Consider the following 16,953-nt stretch of genomic DNA (forward strand, 5'->3'; position numbering starts at 1 on the left):
CAAATCATGAGAAAACTAAAAGATAATTACTTGACACATTGGAATGAATTAACAAAAAAACAGAGCAAACTAGAATGCTATTTGGCCCTAAACAGAGAGTACACAGTGGCAGAATACCTGACCACTGTGACTGACCCAAACTTAAGGAAAGCTTTGACTACGTACATACTCAATGACCATAGCCTTGCTATTGAGAAAGGCCGCCGAAGGCAGACCTGGCTCTCAAGAGAAGACAGGCTATGCGCACACTGCCCACAAAATGAGGTGGAAACTGAGCTGCACTGCCTCACCTCCTGCCCAATGTATGACCATATTAGAGACACATATTTCCCTCAGATTACACAGATACACAAAGAATTCGAAAACAAACCCAATTATGATAAACTCCCATATCTATTGGGTGAAATACCACAGTGTGCCATCACAGCAGCAAGATTTGTGACCTGTTGCCACAAGAAAAGGTCAACCAGTGAAGAACAAACACCATTGTAAATGCAACCCACATTTATGCTTATTTATTTTCCCTTTGTACTTTATCCATTTGTACATCGTTACAACACCGTATATATACATAATATGACATTTGTAATGTCTATTATTTTGGAACTTCTGTGAGTCTAATGTTTACTGTTCATTTTTATTGTTTATTTCACTTTTGTATATTATCTACTCCACTTGCTTTGGCAATGTTAACATATGTTTCCCATGCCAATAAATCCCCTTGAATTGAATTCAGAGGAACAAGCTGTCACACCCTGGCCTTAGTATTCTTTGTTTTCTTTATTATTTTAGTTAGGTCAGGGTGTGACATGGGGAATGTATGTGTTTTTGTAGTGTCTAAGGTGGTTGTATGGTTTAGGGGGTTAAATAGAGTAGATGGGTTTGTGTTTAGTATAGGTGTCTAGCTGTGTCTATGGTTGCCTGAATGGTTCTCAATCAGAGACAGATGTCATTAATTGTCTCTGATTGGGGGCCATATTTAAGGCAGCCATAGGCACTAGGTTAATGTGGGTAATTGTTTATGTTGAACGTTAGTAGCTTGTGTGTGTGCACTTTCGTTTATAGCTTCACGGTCGTTTGTTTTGTTTTGTTAGTTTTGTTGTAAGAGTGTTTCGTTTCGTGTTACGTCTTCTTCAAAATAAAAGGAAGATGTATTTCTCACACGCTGCGCCTTGGTCTCCTCACTACGACGATCGTGACAGAATTACCCACCAAAGGACCAAGCAGCGTGTGAAACAGCAACAGGACCCACCTACACAGGATTCATGGACATGGGAGGAGATATTAGATGGAAAGGGACCTTGGGCACAACCGGGAGAATATCGCCTCCCTCGTGAAGAGCTGGAGGCAGCTAAAGCCGAGAGGAGGCGATATGAGGAGGCAGCACGGAGGCAAGGCTGGAAGCCCGCGAGTACAACCCAAAAATTTCTTGGGGGGGGGCTGAAAGGGAGTGTGGCGAAGTCAGGTAGGAGACCTGCGCATACTCCCTGTACTTACCGTGGAGAGCGAGAGTACGGGCAGACACCGTGTTACGCAGTAGAGCGCATGGTGTCTCCTGTACGTGTTCATAGCCCGGTGCGGGTTATTCCACCTCCCCGCACTGGTAGGGCTAGATTGAGGATTGAGCCGGATGTCATGAAGCCGGCCCAACGCATCTGGCCACCAGTGCGTCTCCTCGGGCCGGCTTACATGGCACCAGCCTTACGCATGGTGTCCCCGGTTCGCCTACATAGCCCGGTGCGGGTTATTCCACCTCCCCGCACTGGTCGGGCGACGGGGAGCATACAACCAGGTAAGGTTGGGCAGGCCCAGTGCTCAAGGGAGCCAGTACGCCTGCACGGTCCGGTATTTCCGGCGCCACCTCCCCGCCCCAGCCCAGTACCACCAGTGCCTACACCACGCACCAGGCTTCCAGTGCGTCTCCAGAGCCCTGTTCCTCCTCCACGCACTAGCCCTGTGGTGCGTGTCTCCAGCCCATTACCACCTGTGCCTACGCCACGCACCAAGCCTCCTGTGTGTTCCCAGAGTCCTGTGCATCCTGTTGCTGCTCCCCGCACTAGCCCTGAGATGCGTGTCTTCAGCCCGGTACCACCAGTGCCGGCACCACGCACTAGGTATAAGGTGCGTATCCAGGGTCCAGTATGCCCTGTTCCTTCTCCCCGCACTAGCCTGAAGGTGCGTGTCCTTAGCCCGGTACCTCCAGTTCCGGTACCACGCACCAGGCCTACAGTGTGCCTCAGCCGGCCAGAGTCTGCCATCTGCCCAGCGCCATCTGAGCCATCCGTCTGCCCAGCGCCATCTGAGCCATCCGTCTGCCCAGCGCCATCTGAGCCATCCGTCTGCCCAGCGCCATCTGAGCCATCCGTCTGCCCAGCGCCATCTGAGCCATCCGTCTGCCCAGCGCCATCTGAGCCATCCGTCTGCCCCGAGCCATTAGAGCCGCCCGTCTGTCCCGAGCCGTCAGAGCCGTTCGTCAGTCAGGAGCCGCTAGAGCCGCCAGTCAGCCAGGATCCGCCAGAGCCGTCAACCAGCCAGGATCCGCCAGAGCCGTCAACCAGCCAGGATCCGCCAGAGCCGCCAACCAGCCAGGATCCGCCAGAGCCGCCAACCAGCCAGGATCCGCCAGAGCCGCCAGTCAGCCAGGATCCGCCAGAGCCGCCAGTCAGCCAGGATCCGCCAGAGCCGCCAGTCAGCCAGGATCCGCCAGAGCCGCCAGTCAGCCAGGATCCGCCAGATCCGTCAGCTAGCCATGAGCAGCCAGATCCGTCAGCTAGCCATGAGCAGCCAGATCCGTCAGCTAGCCATGAGCTGCCGTCCCTCAGTCCGGAGCTGCCGTCCCTCAGTCCGGAGCTGCCGTCCCTCAGTCATGAGCTGCCGTCCCTCAGTCATGAGCTGCCGTCCCTCAGTCATGAGCTGCCGTCCCTCAGTCATGAGCTGCCGTCCCTCAGTCATGAGCTGCCGTCCCTCAGCCATGAGCTGCCGTCCCTCAGTCATGAGCTGCCCCTCAGTCCGGAGCTACCCCTCAGTCCGGAGCTACCCCTCAGTCCGGAGCTACCCCTTAGTCCGGAGCTACCCCTCAGTCCGGAGCTACCCCTCAGTCCGGAGCTACCCATCCGTCCGGAGCTACCCATCCGTCCGGAGCTACCCATCTGTCCGGTGGCGCCCTCTGGGATGGTCTTCAGTCCGGGACTTGCTACAAGGGTCGCCGCTCCAGAGGTGCCACCAAAGCGGGTATTGACAATGGTGGAGTGGGGGCCTCGTCCCGCGCCCGAGCCGCCGCCATGATGGGGGCCACCCCGGACCCTACCCTTCTGTTTCAGGTTCTGCGGCCGGAGTCCGCACCTTTGGGGGGGGGGTACTGTCACACCCTGGCCTTAGTATTCTTTGTTTTCTTTATTATTTTAGTTAGGTCAGGGTGTGACATGGGGAATGTATGTGTTTTTGTAGTGTCTAAGGTGGTTGTATGGTTTAGGGGGTTAAATAGAGTAGATGGGTTTGTGTTTAGTATAGGTGTCTAGCTGTGTCTATGGTTGCCTGAATGGTTCTCAATCAGAGACAGATGTCATTAATTGTCTCTGATTGGGGGCCATATTTAAGGCAGCCATAGGCACTAGGTTAATGTGGATAATTGTCTATGTTGAACGTTAGTAGCTTGTGTGTGTGCACTTTCGTTTATAGCTTCACGGTCGTTTGTTTTGTTTTGTTAGTTTTGTTGTAAGAGTGTTTCGTTTCGTGTTACGTCTTCTTCAAAATAAAAGGAAGATGTATTTCTCACACGCTGCGCCTTGGTCTCCTCACTACGACGATCGTGACACAAGCAGACAGAGATATGGGGAGCGAGAGAGAGAGGGACAGAGAGAGATGTAGAGGGCGACATACAAAGAGGGTTAGGGTTAGGGGCTGACCTCAAGTGACAGGTGACTGACCTCGCGTTTGCTCTTGAGCACCCTCTCCACGTCCCTGCTAGAAGTGGACGGAGCAACAGGACTCCTGTGGGAGTCCCTCTGCTGCACCTTCATCTGGAGCTGACGAACACGCTCCTCTGCTGCTAGGGCTACACACACACACACACACATACAGGGAGAAATCAGCAAAAATATGCACACCCACATTTAATCACCACACACCCACATTTAATCACCACTCACTCACTCACTCGCTCACTCACTCACTCACTCACTCACTCACTCAGGTTTACAGACAAAATCAAGTCAAGGAAGCCACACACACCTTGCTCTACGGGGCTGCTGCTCTTGTCTGGGACCTGTGGGAGTTGTCTGACCCTGCGAGCTGCTGACGAGGACATCACTGAGGTGGACAGAGACGCACCACCTTGGAGGTGGCCCCTGAGAGTGAGAGATAGAGAGCGAGATGGAACGAGAGAGAGGATGAGAGAATGCACCCACTACTAGTTTCTCTGTTAGACACAGAGTTTTGACACATAGGATCTAAGAAGAGCACTAGACAGAGTCAAACTTGGTAGGAAAGTGAGGGGAAGTGTACTACGCACAATCACCTGGTCTATGTCATGTTATGTTCTTAATGTTTTGTACACTCAGTGTACACTTACACACAAACACGCACATGGACACGCACACACACACACACACACACAACCCACCACACACTGGCCCATGGCTGGGGTACAATATCAAATAAATAGTGCATTATAGGCAGTGGAATCATGGAGGAGGAAGGCAACAGCTCTTTCTCTCTCAGGCCGCTCCTCCAAGGGGACTGAGGTGAGGGGTCAGAGGTCAGCACCTGTATGGTTGGGGTGAACCCGGGGCCAACTCTCGGAGGGTCCCCTTACCGAGAGGCCGCAGGGGAGGGGGCCGTCCTCGGGACCCCCTCAGGATGGAGGTGGGCTTTATTCTGGGGGCCCCAACACACACACCATACACACCGTGTGCACAAAGTCGCAGCATGCAAAAATGAAAGAAAATAACAGAATAGAGGCAAAAAGGAAAAGAGGAAAAAAAGGAAAAATGGTGAAAAGAAAAGAAGCTTTGTCAAACATATTGAAATCAGCATACACAGTGTGAGAGACATCTCAGAAGAAAACATTGTTAAAGGTGCAGGTCAAACTACCTGATTCCATATTAGGAAAGACCCCACCTTGATACTGAACAGCCAATTACAAACGCAAGCTCATCTTGCCTCCATCTCAGCGAATCCTGACCCACGCTATCATGCTTATGTTAGCATCACCATGCTAATGGCCGTACTGCACTACAGTCCAGTACAGTACATGTGTACGTGACTTAATCTGATAGATTATTCCAAAATCAACGTTTAAAATTGTGGTAATGTGGATGAACTGGTGGACAGAAAAGAGGGGGATCCCCACTAGAGGTAAAAGTCACCATTTGGTACAGATTTAGGATCAGTTTACCCCAAACAAATCCTAACCTCAATTATTGTGGGGGAAAACTGATGTTAGATCAGTGTCTAAAGTGAACTTCATCCTAGACTGGGAATTTGTGGGAGGGGACAGACTATGATGGCAGGATGAATCTCGCAATGAGATTCACATGCTCGACTCAAACTTTAATTTCAATTCTGTACTGATGTGAATGGGAGATTTTATGAAAGTTTGAGGATTGGGCCGGAAGTGATGATGTTGATAAACAGGGTATATGTTATGGTTGGCCCCCTTACCTGTCGTTGTCAGGGAGCTTCTTGCCCAGAGTGTGACAGGTGGATGAGTCCAGGCTCCGAGTTTGCCTGGGAGATGGGAGATGAGTGGAAAACAGAAAGAAACGGATGGAGGGATGAATAAATAAGAGTATGGGACAGGGGTAAACAGCTGAGGTAAGTGAGAGAAGTCTGATTTTCTATTCGTAATGAAACGTCTAGCCTTATGCTCTACAGAAGACAAGCCAGTTAGGCGATTGATTTGATTAAGTTGTCAATACACATCAATGGAATATGGAGTATGGAACACTGATCATGAAGAAGCATCACACATGTATTCATTGAACAAGTAATGTGTGTGTGTGTGTGTGTGTGTGTGTGTGTGTGTGTGTGTGTGTGTGTGTGTGTGTCTGTGTGTACCTCTTCTTTGCACTGAGGTGGTTAACTGTCTCCTGTCTAGGTACTAGAGGTTCCATCATCCATTTGCTTCATACACACCACAAACACGAAGGTGATGAGATGACATGATGAGAAACACACACACACACACACACACACACACACACACACACACACACACACACACACACACACACACACACACACACACACACACACACACACACATAGATATAAACTCAACTTTAATCCTGAATTATTTTGAATTTGTTATGAATATGAAAGACACACATTAGCGATAATGATAAAAGCTCAGTTGGCAATGCAGTAGACAGATAAAAACTTCTGAAATCCTTATCAATTCCTAGACTAAAAAAGCAAAACAGCTCAGCGATTCTAAAGGAGAAGATAGAGGCTTCTAGAATGCTGGAATACAATCTGGATTGTGGAACACAACCTACAGACTGTTAGATTCTAGAATAAAAACTACAAGCCACAGGGATTGTAAAGAACAAACACAAGACACTAGTCCATACTATGCCAAAAGACCCTGTACATAGTCCCATAGAGAAAAATGATCGATTGCGATGCGTTTAGGGTTAGAAGATAGCTAATTATCATTGTTTGCATTTGAGGTTAGTACAGGTGTGGGGGTCAGGGTTGGGGTCAGCTGCTAACAGGGGGGATGGGGGGTTGGGGTGGGAGCGGTGGGGAAGGGGTACCTGTCGTCTTCTGGGGAGGCGTGTTGGATTAGAATCCTGGGGCTGGCGGGGCGTCTGCGGGGCAGAGACTGGGAGCAGCTGAGACCCAGCAGCACCCCCGGTGAACACACAGAGAAACACATGCATCATGGATCACCTGCACTCTCATAGGGGCTGTATCGAGTTCATGGGTCTATCATATCTCTGAGTCTCAGTTTAAGGCTGTTACCACAAAAATGCACAGATCATTTCAGACTACTCCCACAAAAAAGGACCCTCCCTTTAAGGCATCTCATAAAGTAGCTATGTACAAACAGTCACTCCAGCAGACTCTACAAAGAGAATGGATTCCTACAGATACTGCACTACTTTGCACTAGTACTATACCAATCCTTTTACACAAACCTTAAGAGTGTACTTAAAACTACATCCACCACACCGTCCTCAACAAACTCCCACTCTCTCTCACACACACACAGGTGGTAGATTGTCTGAGGCTGGATGCAGGCAGTGTACAGGTCAGTGGGCTGGTACCTTTGGGGATCTGGTGAAGGAACACTATGGTTCCTTTCTGGGTTCAGACAGTTGGTGCTAGCACTCCTAGTCTTAACCCTGTCCAGAGAGGTATGTAGATCACTAGCTCAATAACATGCCATCCAATGCAGTAGTGGAGAGGAGCGGACACAGAACAAAGAAGAGGAAAATGGAAAAGAAATAGATGTTATTTACCTAAACCATAAAGGACATGCCAGTCTGAACGTTGTTTTAAGTGATTAGATGATTGATTGGAGTCAACACAAGTCATTCAGTGTTGGGGAGTAGTGAACCATATGTATTTCAATTAGTCATTTAACTGCATTGACAGTTGTATTTGAACTCAATTCCAATCTTGGTAGTGTTTTCAGTAGTTAAATACTTTATTACCATGTAGTGGTGTAGCTAACTACTGGAAGTACACACTACTTTTTTTGCAAAAATAAAATATGGGTGGTTGACAAGAATTTCCTTTTTTTTTGTTAGCATCACACCTGCCAAATTCTCACTTGAAACATAGTTTTTAGTCCATGACATTTCAGATTTAAATATGATACTTTTTCGTAGTTAACTACTTTCTCATAGTAACTTAAGTTAAGTAAACGATATTTTTCATAAGGGTAGCTTTAGTGTAGCTTAACTTTTAAAGTGAGAAGTAACTGGTAGCTTGGTCAAATATATATTCAGAGTAGCTTCCCCAACACTGAAGACATTGTCAGGTAGTGAGATAGCCAGGTTGTCATGGAGACCTGTTCTCCGGTTGTCAGAAGATTTCGTGAACATGGTATGAGGAGGTCATTGAGGGTTGAAGGTGTGTGTGTCTTACCTAATGGTGATCTCGTCTGTAAACCTGAGAACACGTTGTGTGAAAGAGCTGCGTATTGCCGTGACAACGCTGGAACGCACCATTGAGCTAGTCTTTAGACATGCAGGCAGTGTGGAACTTTACTCAAGACAATGAAAAGAGTCAAATATAAAAAGCATGCAATAAACAGACAACAAAAAACAACTTAACATCAAACAAACAGAGGCTAAGAGTGGGAAAGGATGTGGTAGCCTACAACTATGGACAATACTCACATGGGCAAGATAACTGTTTTTGGAGCACAAACTGGACTACTTTCAATACTTGCTCCAAGTCAATTGATGGAATTCATCCCAAAATAATCCGGAAGATAAATATCAGTAAGACCAGGATACAGTCGGGTGCATATGATGTAGTTATACGACGTCAACTCAAGGGATATTACCTCCTGAACATAAAACTACAGAAGTATCAACACTGACGGCGGTACAAAGTTGGGAGGGGAGCCATTTTCTAACACAACCTCTCTCTCTTCTTCTTCCACGTACCTGTAAATGTCCTTGTGGATGCCATTGACTAAGAGAGGCATCTTAGGGGGTAGTGTGGTACTGTGTCTAGAAGAGCCCCTGGGGTGAGTCGTGTGACGTATGTGTGCATGCAGGAGATGTAGATAGAAAACGGGGAAGGAGGAAGATGGATTAACAGAATGTAAACATGGTTCCTAAAATACTACTAAAGAAAGACAGGAGAGCAGCATGCCAGCTGAGTGCATGTATGTCAGGCTTTTCCAGCCTCTACCAGCCATACTTTACCACTTACCTATGTGGGTGGGCTCACTGGGACAGTATTGCACCTTTGTCCAATATACTGGATCTTTTACATTTTTACAGACACTCTTATCCAGAGCGACTAACAGCAGCGATTAGGGTTAAGTGCCTTGCTCAAGGGCACATCGACAAATGTTTCACCTAGTCGGTTCCAAACCAGCAACCTTTGGGTTACAGGCCCAAAGCTCTTAACCGCTAGGCTACCTGCCGTCCAGTAACGCACTGAACTAAAGTGGCCTCTAATGTTGGAGTAACATTATTTCGGCCATGAATGGACCAGAATAGCTACATGACGCTAACTCTGAATAACTAGCAGCTCCTCAGGCATTGGCCAGGGTCAAAAGAGGCTATGTGCGGTCAGTAGTGGACAGTCCCAGTGTTGATGTCTGGGTGGGTGTGTGTTGCGTCACTGTCACACGGGACAGGATGGACACACTGAAATGTCCATCACTCTCTCACACACATTATGACAGAATAAGACGCATTTAGGAGATTGAGTGAAGTCATCAAGAAATATACATCCACCTTTATGCAGCTCCAATATTCCTGTATAAAAAGGCTTAGGATAAAGGCTGATAAGGATAGTGCGAATGAGGATGATGATCATATCTAATACTACCACTACTACTAATAATATTACAATATCAAATAAAACATGTGATGACACCTGTTTACCTTTCAGTGTGTAGGCATTCTGCACTTTTGCCCCGCATTGACTGGTGGATCAGGATGACCTCACTGTAGTTACCATGGGGATGGATGACACATGAGGAAGTAAACAACAAAGCCAAACCAGAGGACAGAGAAAGAAAAGAGATACAAAGCTGAGCCAGCGGAGAACAATGGGACAGGTAGAAGTTACTCCTAACCATAGATCTAGGATCAGATGACTCTAACCAATTTCCCAACCCTAACCATTACAGGGGATGAACAAATCTGACCCTGTATCAGTGGTTAGGGGAAACTTCTACCTACTCCGATGACAGCAACTCTTGTCTCATGGCAATAACTTAATCGAGTCTGAATCAACAAACAACAGAGACCAAACAAACAAGTGGCCAGCCATATCCAAACATAGTCCCCACAATCACAGAAAATCACAGAAAGACAGAGAGAAGAACACAAAGGAAGAAATTAAACCGAAGGTACTGTCTGAACTGAAAGAGATGGCAGGGAGAGGGAATCCATGGCCACCTGATTGTACACACACACACACACACACACACACACACACACACACACACACACACACACACACACACACACACACACACACACACACACACACACACACACACACACACACACACACACACACACCTGTCATCTACATAGTCCTGCTCCTGGTAGTGTCCTCTGGTAGAGTCGTAGTAGCGGGTGGGAGAACGAGACCTCCTACTATGGTGGATCTCATCATCCAAACTCCTGATACAGAGGGGCGAGATATGGAGATATGGGACCGGGAGAGAGTTGGAAAGAGATAAGGGGGGAGAACAAGGCTTTTAGCTGTGGTAACACTGTGCAAATTGGCTGTGTTGGCAGTGATAATAGTAAAAGCAATATTCTCAGCGCTACTTGTTCTGGGTCACGAAAACGGCAAAACAAAAAGTGGTCGTTCAAGTTTTCTCCTCCCTCTCCTCTCCTCCCCATTTTCTTCATCAACACCCCTTCTCCCCCCTCTCCTCTCACCTCTGGGTGGGGACATTGGCGGGTCGTGATCGCCCCCTGCCCTGTTCCTCTCTGTGAGGAGAGACAGATCGAGAGCGATGCTGGGGTGTCCTCTTCTGCTCCGGCACCTCCAGAGTGGTGGCGTGGGGATCCTTCTGCTGCCTCCCCCTCTCCCGCGAACCCCTCTCGGCAGCTACACACACACCCACAGGGGGAGAGAAGCTGTGTTCATAAAAGCAAACATACATACGATATATTGTCCCAAACTGGCACAATTGCAGGCAAGTTGACATTTATTGTCATGAATCTTGCCCTGGAGGTAGAACTGAGAGATTTTCGAAATTGTCTATATCGTAAAACTTCATTATATATTTTTTTGTTTTTGTCTTAATGTTAGGGTTAGCAGTGTGATTAAGGTTACGGTTAAGTTTAAAATCAGATTTGATGACTTTGTGGCTTTGCCAGCTAGTGACCACTCTGCAGAACTGCCTCCAGGGCAAGAATTATGACAATAAATGCAAACCTGCCAATTGCAGCCCTCAGATCTTTGACAATACTAAAACAAACTACTCATGCCAGTTGAATTCAAAGTTACCCACTGTCCCTGCTTTAACATGAGCACACACACACACACACACACACACACACACACACACACACACACACACACACACACACACACACACACACACACACACACACACACACACACACACACACAAATACAGCAGGGTCGTTTTCTGAGGCCCAGTGTTCTGACGACAACAGAACCAAATATTAAGTTGTAGAATGTTGATGGAATGTGTCTCAGTAAGAAGACAGCATGCCCATGGCCCCACCCACCTTTAGGCATAGATCCAGTGTCATCGTACTCAGGCTCTTTAACACGCTGAGAACCTGCACAATGGTTGGCACACATGGAAAACACAGGCACAGACAGAAGGAATGGGGTAAGCAGACCACATTGATATAGACATGCATGCCGACACACACACACACACACACACACACCACAGAAGGCTGCTGAGGGGAAAACGGCTCATAATAATGGGCGGAACAGAGCAAATGAAATGGCATATTTGATACCATTCCACTTATTCAACTCCAGCCATTACCACGAGCCCATCCTCCTCAATGAAGGTGCCACCAACCTCCTGTGGCACACACACACACAAACCACATTTATATACATACATACAGTAATATCTCAAACATGCACATGCACGCGCACGCGCACGCGCACACACACACACACACACACACACACACACACACACACACACACACACACACACACACACACACATTACTCATACATACAACTAACACACAATAGGGTAAGTAGACCACATAGATTACAAACAGATATATTGTGAACACACATCGCACATGCACTCGTCTGTGACTTACGCTGCAGCTTCTTGCTGGGTGTGTCTGTGTTTCTGCGGGGCATGTAAGGGGATGGCCAGGGCAGGGGGATAGACGACACGTCGTGGGTCTGCAGCTTGTACCAGTGAGGCTTGTCATCCAACGGGGCTGTCTCCAGCTCTATTAGGATCTAGACATATGTAACCAATATAAACAAGATCAATCAGTTACACACAAGGCCAATGACAGCAATTCATGCACTCCTAGATGCACAATTGAAAGCATCCTGTCGGGCTGTATCACCGCCTGGTATGGCAACTGCACCACACGCAACCGCAGGGCTCTCCAGAGGGTGGTGCGGTCTGCCCTAAACATCACCGGGGGCACACTGCCTGCCCTCCAGGACACCTACAGCACCCGATGTCACAGGAAAGCCAGAAAGATCATCAAGGACATCAACCACCCAAGCCACTGCCTGTTCATTTACATTTACATTTAAGTCATTTAGCAGACGCTCTTATCCAGAGCGACTTACAAATTGGTGCATTCACCTTATGATATTATTATTATTATTATTAGAAGATTATTATTGTTCACCCCGCTATCATCCAGAAGGCGAGGTCAGTACAGGTGCATCAAAGCCGGGACCGAGAGACTGAAAAACAGCTTCTATCTCAAGGCCATCAGACCGTTAATTAGCCATCACTAGCCGGTTACCACTTGGTTAGTCAACCCTGCACCTTATAGGCTGCTGCCCTATGTACATAGACATATAATCACTGGTCACTTTAATAATGGAACACTAGACACTTTAATAATGTTTACATAATGCTTTACACGTTTCATATGCACAATGCATTCAGAAAGTATAGATTTTTTCCACATTGTGTTGCGTTACATCATTTTTAAATGGAAGAAGTTTAGAACCACCAAGACTCTTCATAGAGCTGGCTGCCTGGCCAAACTGAGCAATCAGGGGAGAAGAGCTTTGTCAGGGAGGTGACCAAGAACCCGATGATCACTCTGACAGAGCTCCATAGTTTATCTGTGGAGATGGGAGAACCTTCTGGAAGGACCACCATCTCTGCAGCACTCCACCAATCAGGCCTTCATAATAGAGTGGCCAGAAGGAAGCCAGTAAAATGTGCCTTTCAGTAAAAGGCACATGAGAGCCCGCTTGGAGTTTGCCAATAGGCACCTAAAGACTCTCAGACCATGAGACCTGAAAATAGCTGGTATTATGGGGTATTGTGTGTAGATTCATGAGGGGGAAAAACTATTTCATCAGAATAAGGCTGTAACGTAACAAAATGTTGAAAAAGTCAAGGGGTCTGAATACTTTCTGAATGCACTGTAACTGTATTCTACTGTATTTTAGTCAATACCATTTCGGCATTGCTCATCCTAATATTTATATATTTCTTAATTCCTTTACTTTACTTTTAGATGTGTGTGTATCGTTGTGAATTGTTAGATACTACTGCACTGTTGGAGCTAGGAACACAAGCATTTCGCTACATCTGCAAAATATGTCTATGTAACCAATAATATTTCATTTGATTCCTGTGTGTGTCTGTGTTTCTGTGTGTGTGTGTGTGTGTGTGTGTGTGTGTGTGTGTGTGTGTGTGTGTGTGTGTGTGTGTGTGTGTGTGTGTGTGTGTGTGTGTGTGTGTGTGTGTGTGTGTGTGTGTACCTCTCCCATGAACATGCTATTCTCGTCAGGTAAGCGAGGCTGGTCCCACACGGTCAGCTCTAGCATGTGTTGGCGAAAGTCTCTGCGGTGGATGTGGGAGTACACAAACGTCTGGTTCCACTTTGGCTCTCCACTCTTCTTCACTGTCTTAGTCCTCCGCTTGCTCTTATCGCTGTGCACACACACACCAAATCAAATCAAATGAGCATTTATTTGTCATGTACACAGTTTACAGCAGGAATAAACGGTGCAGCAAAATGCTTACTTGCAAGCTCCCTTGAATACACACACACACACACACACACACACACACACACACACACACACACACACACACACACACACACACACACACACACACACACACACACACACACACACACACACACACACACACACACACACACACACAGAGGAGTTAACATTTGTTGTTGGTTTCTTCCTGTCTACAGACTATTTTATGTGAAAGTCTGTCAGTGATAGACCTTGTTAACGTACCTTCGGTCTGGCAGGAAGTACATTTTGACGTAGGGGTTTCTGGGTCGCCCGTCCGGGCGGGGAGGCAGCTCTGTAGCCTGTACCACGTTCACAATCAGCTGGTGTCCCACCTTGTCATACCACAGCTTGACCTGAACACACACATGGATACACACACATACATGATCAGTAGGAGACAATCTTAAAGTCCCATCTTAAAAGGCATGATGTTGGCTACAGACTATATACAATTATAAACTGGGTGGTTCGAGCCCTGAATGATTATTGGCTGACAGCCATGGTATCAGACCGTATACCATGAATATGACAAAACCTAAATTTTTACTGCTCTAATTATGTTGGTAACCAGTTTATAATAGCAATAAGTTACCTCGGGAGTTTGTGGTATATGGCCAATATACCACGGCTAAGGGCTGTTCTTAGACACAACGCAATGCAGAGTGCCCGGATACAGCCCTTAGCGGTGGTATATTGGCCGTATACCACACCCCATCGGGCCTTATTGGTTAAATATAACAAAACCCCAAATATCTGCACTGATGATACATGACATAATACATGACAATCCTTTGGTATGGACTCACTAAAAGTTGTCCGGGCAGTACCTGAAAACACACACACAAACACATACAGAAACACACACACACACACACACACACACACACACACACACACACACACACACACACACACACACACACACACACACACACACACACACACACACACACACACACACACACACACACACACACACACACACACACACACATACATACATACATACAGAAACACACACACACACAATGGAAATGATCACCATAAACCAGATTACTATCACATACAAATGCATAATAATCCCACATTTTTGAGTGCGCACACACACACACACACACACACACACACACACACACACACACACACACACACACACACACACACACACACACACACACACACACACACACACACACACACACACACACACACACACACACACACACACAGCTGTTGGTGTATACTCACTGCAAGCTGTCCAGGCATTAGCTGTGGGTGGTCTCTAAGTGTACTGGGGCTGGTGGGGGACATGACCGATATAGATGGCCGCTCCATCTTCTGGGACTCAAATGAACTGGAACCTGCTGTGAGGGCAGAAATAAGACAAGATGCATCTCGCCCAGTTAAACCCCTAACAACTAGGTTTGAAAAGAAAGAGAGATACAGTGTAGCAGAGAGAGAGAGAGAGAGAGAGAGAGAGAGAGAGAGAGAGAGAGAGAGAGAGAGAGAGAGAGAGAGAGAGAGAGAGACCAGAGGAGATACCTACTAGATTCTAATGGAGGGTGGGACGTGTCTGGGATTCTTGGGATATCACTGTAATCAGCCAAAGAGACATATCAGTCAAAGTCACACTACAATCTGACAGGACAGTATAACACAAGTCCACAGACACCATTGTTAAGCGTTGCCTTGACTGCAACATATTGGTAGGTAAAACCAGAAGGGAAGAGTAGGGTCAATGTAAAAGGACTAGGATAAATAAACAAAAATGTTACAACCCAGTATACACTTTTACAATCCCTTATTGCGGCTACTAATTTGGCCATTCTTCAGCTCTATGGTCACATGGTGTGGGGGTGGGTGGTGTGGGGTGGGGGGCTTGGGTAATTTGGGTTGGAAGGGGACACTAATACTGTAGCTTTACTTACTGATAGACTTTATACACCCTTCGCAAGTGTTTGGAAATAAATATTTTTTTTTAGGAAGGAGCAAAACAAGTCAGAAAGAGACAACTGTTCAAAATAAAAACCAAATGTATGTACAGTACCAGACAAAGGTTTGGACACCTACTCAAGAGAGAATGTCAAGAGAGTGCAAAGCTGTCATCAAGGCAAAGGGTGGCTACTTTAAAATACATTTTAGTTTGTTTAACACTTTTTTATTTACAACATGATTCCATATGTGTAAATTCATAGTTTTGATGTCTTCGCAATTATTCTACAATACAGAAAATATAAAAAATTAAGAAAAACCCTTGAATAAGTAGGTGTGTCAAAACTTTTGACTGGTACTGTATGTGGATGGAGTGTGTGAACAATGAAACTCAATTAAATGGAGACCAATTCTGTTTCATCCCCTTCTCCTCAAATTGCACTCGTTCACTCGACATTAAAAAAATGTCAAACATCGGATTGATGTTTTGAATTGTTTGAAGCGAGTTTCCACCCTAATTCTTACACCAGTACATTCCTTGTAAATCCATGAGGGGAAGTGTAGGAACGTACAACTTGGAAAGAAAGGGGGGAACTAAATTGGCGATGGACTAACCTAAGCATTATCTCACCAGTACTAAATATACAAACAGAGACTTGATCAGAGAGTATCTATCAGGGTTCACCGTCTTTTCATCAAAGGTAAGAGACTCTTATTCCTGACTTACCCAATGGGCCGAGACACCACTAGTTCCACTTGAGGTTCTGCTTGGGAATTGAGAATGATATTATAAACTTCTTTCTGGGTTGCTCCTGGCAACATCTTGCCGTTCCACTGCAGAACCTCATCCCCTGAAAATACACAATGACCTGTCATTCTTCAAAACCTACACACATACACACACGTGTACTCACACTTACACACACCATAGGAGGCTGGTGGGATGAGCTTTAGGAGGACGGGCTCATTGTAATGGCTGGAATGGAATAAAATAAATGGAACCGTATTGAACACATCAAGCATATGAGTACCACACGTTTGACTTTGTTCCATTTATTCCATTCTAGCCATTACAATGAGCCCATCCTTCTATAGCTCCTCCCACCAGCCTCC

At 46.5% G+C, this 16,953-nt stretch overlaps 1 protein-coding gene across 20 annotated transcripts in view; it reads right to left on the reverse strand.

Annotated features, from left to right (window-relative positions):
- Positions 1 to 16,953, reverse strand: part of rims1a (regulating synaptic membrane exocytosis 1a) — a 72,855-nt gene that overhangs the window by 11,970 nt on the left and 43,932 nt on the right. For 5 of the 20 annotated variants that reach the window (XM_071380605.1, XM_071380606.1, XM_071380603.1 and 2 more), the window contains 16 exons: positions 16,568 to 16,691; positions 15,455 to 15,501; positions 15,157 to 15,281; positions 14,715 to 14,735; positions 14,131 to 14,261; positions 13,633 to 13,804; positions 11,982 to 12,129; positions 11,415 to 11,468; positions 10,593 to 10,764; positions 10,224 to 10,328; positions 9,579 to 9,641; positions 6,759 to 6,836; positions 6,058 to 6,123; positions 5,662 to 5,727; positions 4,231 to 4,346; positions 3,906 to 4,054 (listed from right to left, as the gene is read on the reverse strand). In XM_071380605.1, coding sequence (XP_071236706.1) covers positions 3,906 to 4,054; positions 4,231 to 4,346; positions 5,662 to 5,727; positions 6,058 to 6,123; positions 6,759 to 6,836; positions 9,579 to 9,641; positions 10,224 to 10,328; positions 10,593 to 10,764; positions 11,415 to 11,468; positions 11,982 to 12,129; positions 13,633 to 13,804; positions 14,131 to 14,261; positions 14,715 to 14,735; positions 15,157 to 15,281; positions 15,455 to 15,501; positions 16,568 to 16,691 — 1,637 coding nt within the window. Of the gene's footprint in view, positions 1 to 3,905; positions 4,055 to 4,230; positions 4,347 to 5,661; positions 5,728 to 6,057; positions 6,124 to 6,758; positions 6,837 to 7,271; positions 7,374 to 8,097; positions 8,532 to 8,624; positions 8,703 to 9,578; positions 9,642 to 10,223; positions 10,329 to 10,592; positions 10,765 to 11,414; positions 11,469 to 11,981; positions 12,130 to 13,632; positions 13,805 to 14,130; positions 14,262 to 14,714; positions 14,736 to 15,156; positions 15,282 to 15,454; positions 15,502 to 16,567; positions 16,692 to 16,953 lie in introns of those variants that run through there. The other 15 variants (XM_071380609.1, XM_071380607.1, XM_071380621.1 and 12 more) reach the window with 14 other exon arrangements.

The sequence above is a fragment of the Salvelinus alpinus genome, chromosome 32 (assembly GCF_045679555.1).
Source record: "Salvelinus alpinus chromosome 32, SLU_Salpinus.1, whole genome shotgun sequence".
Lineage (NCBI taxonomy): Eukaryota > Metazoa > Chordata > Actinopteri > Salmoniformes > Salmonidae > Salvelinus > Salvelinus alpinus.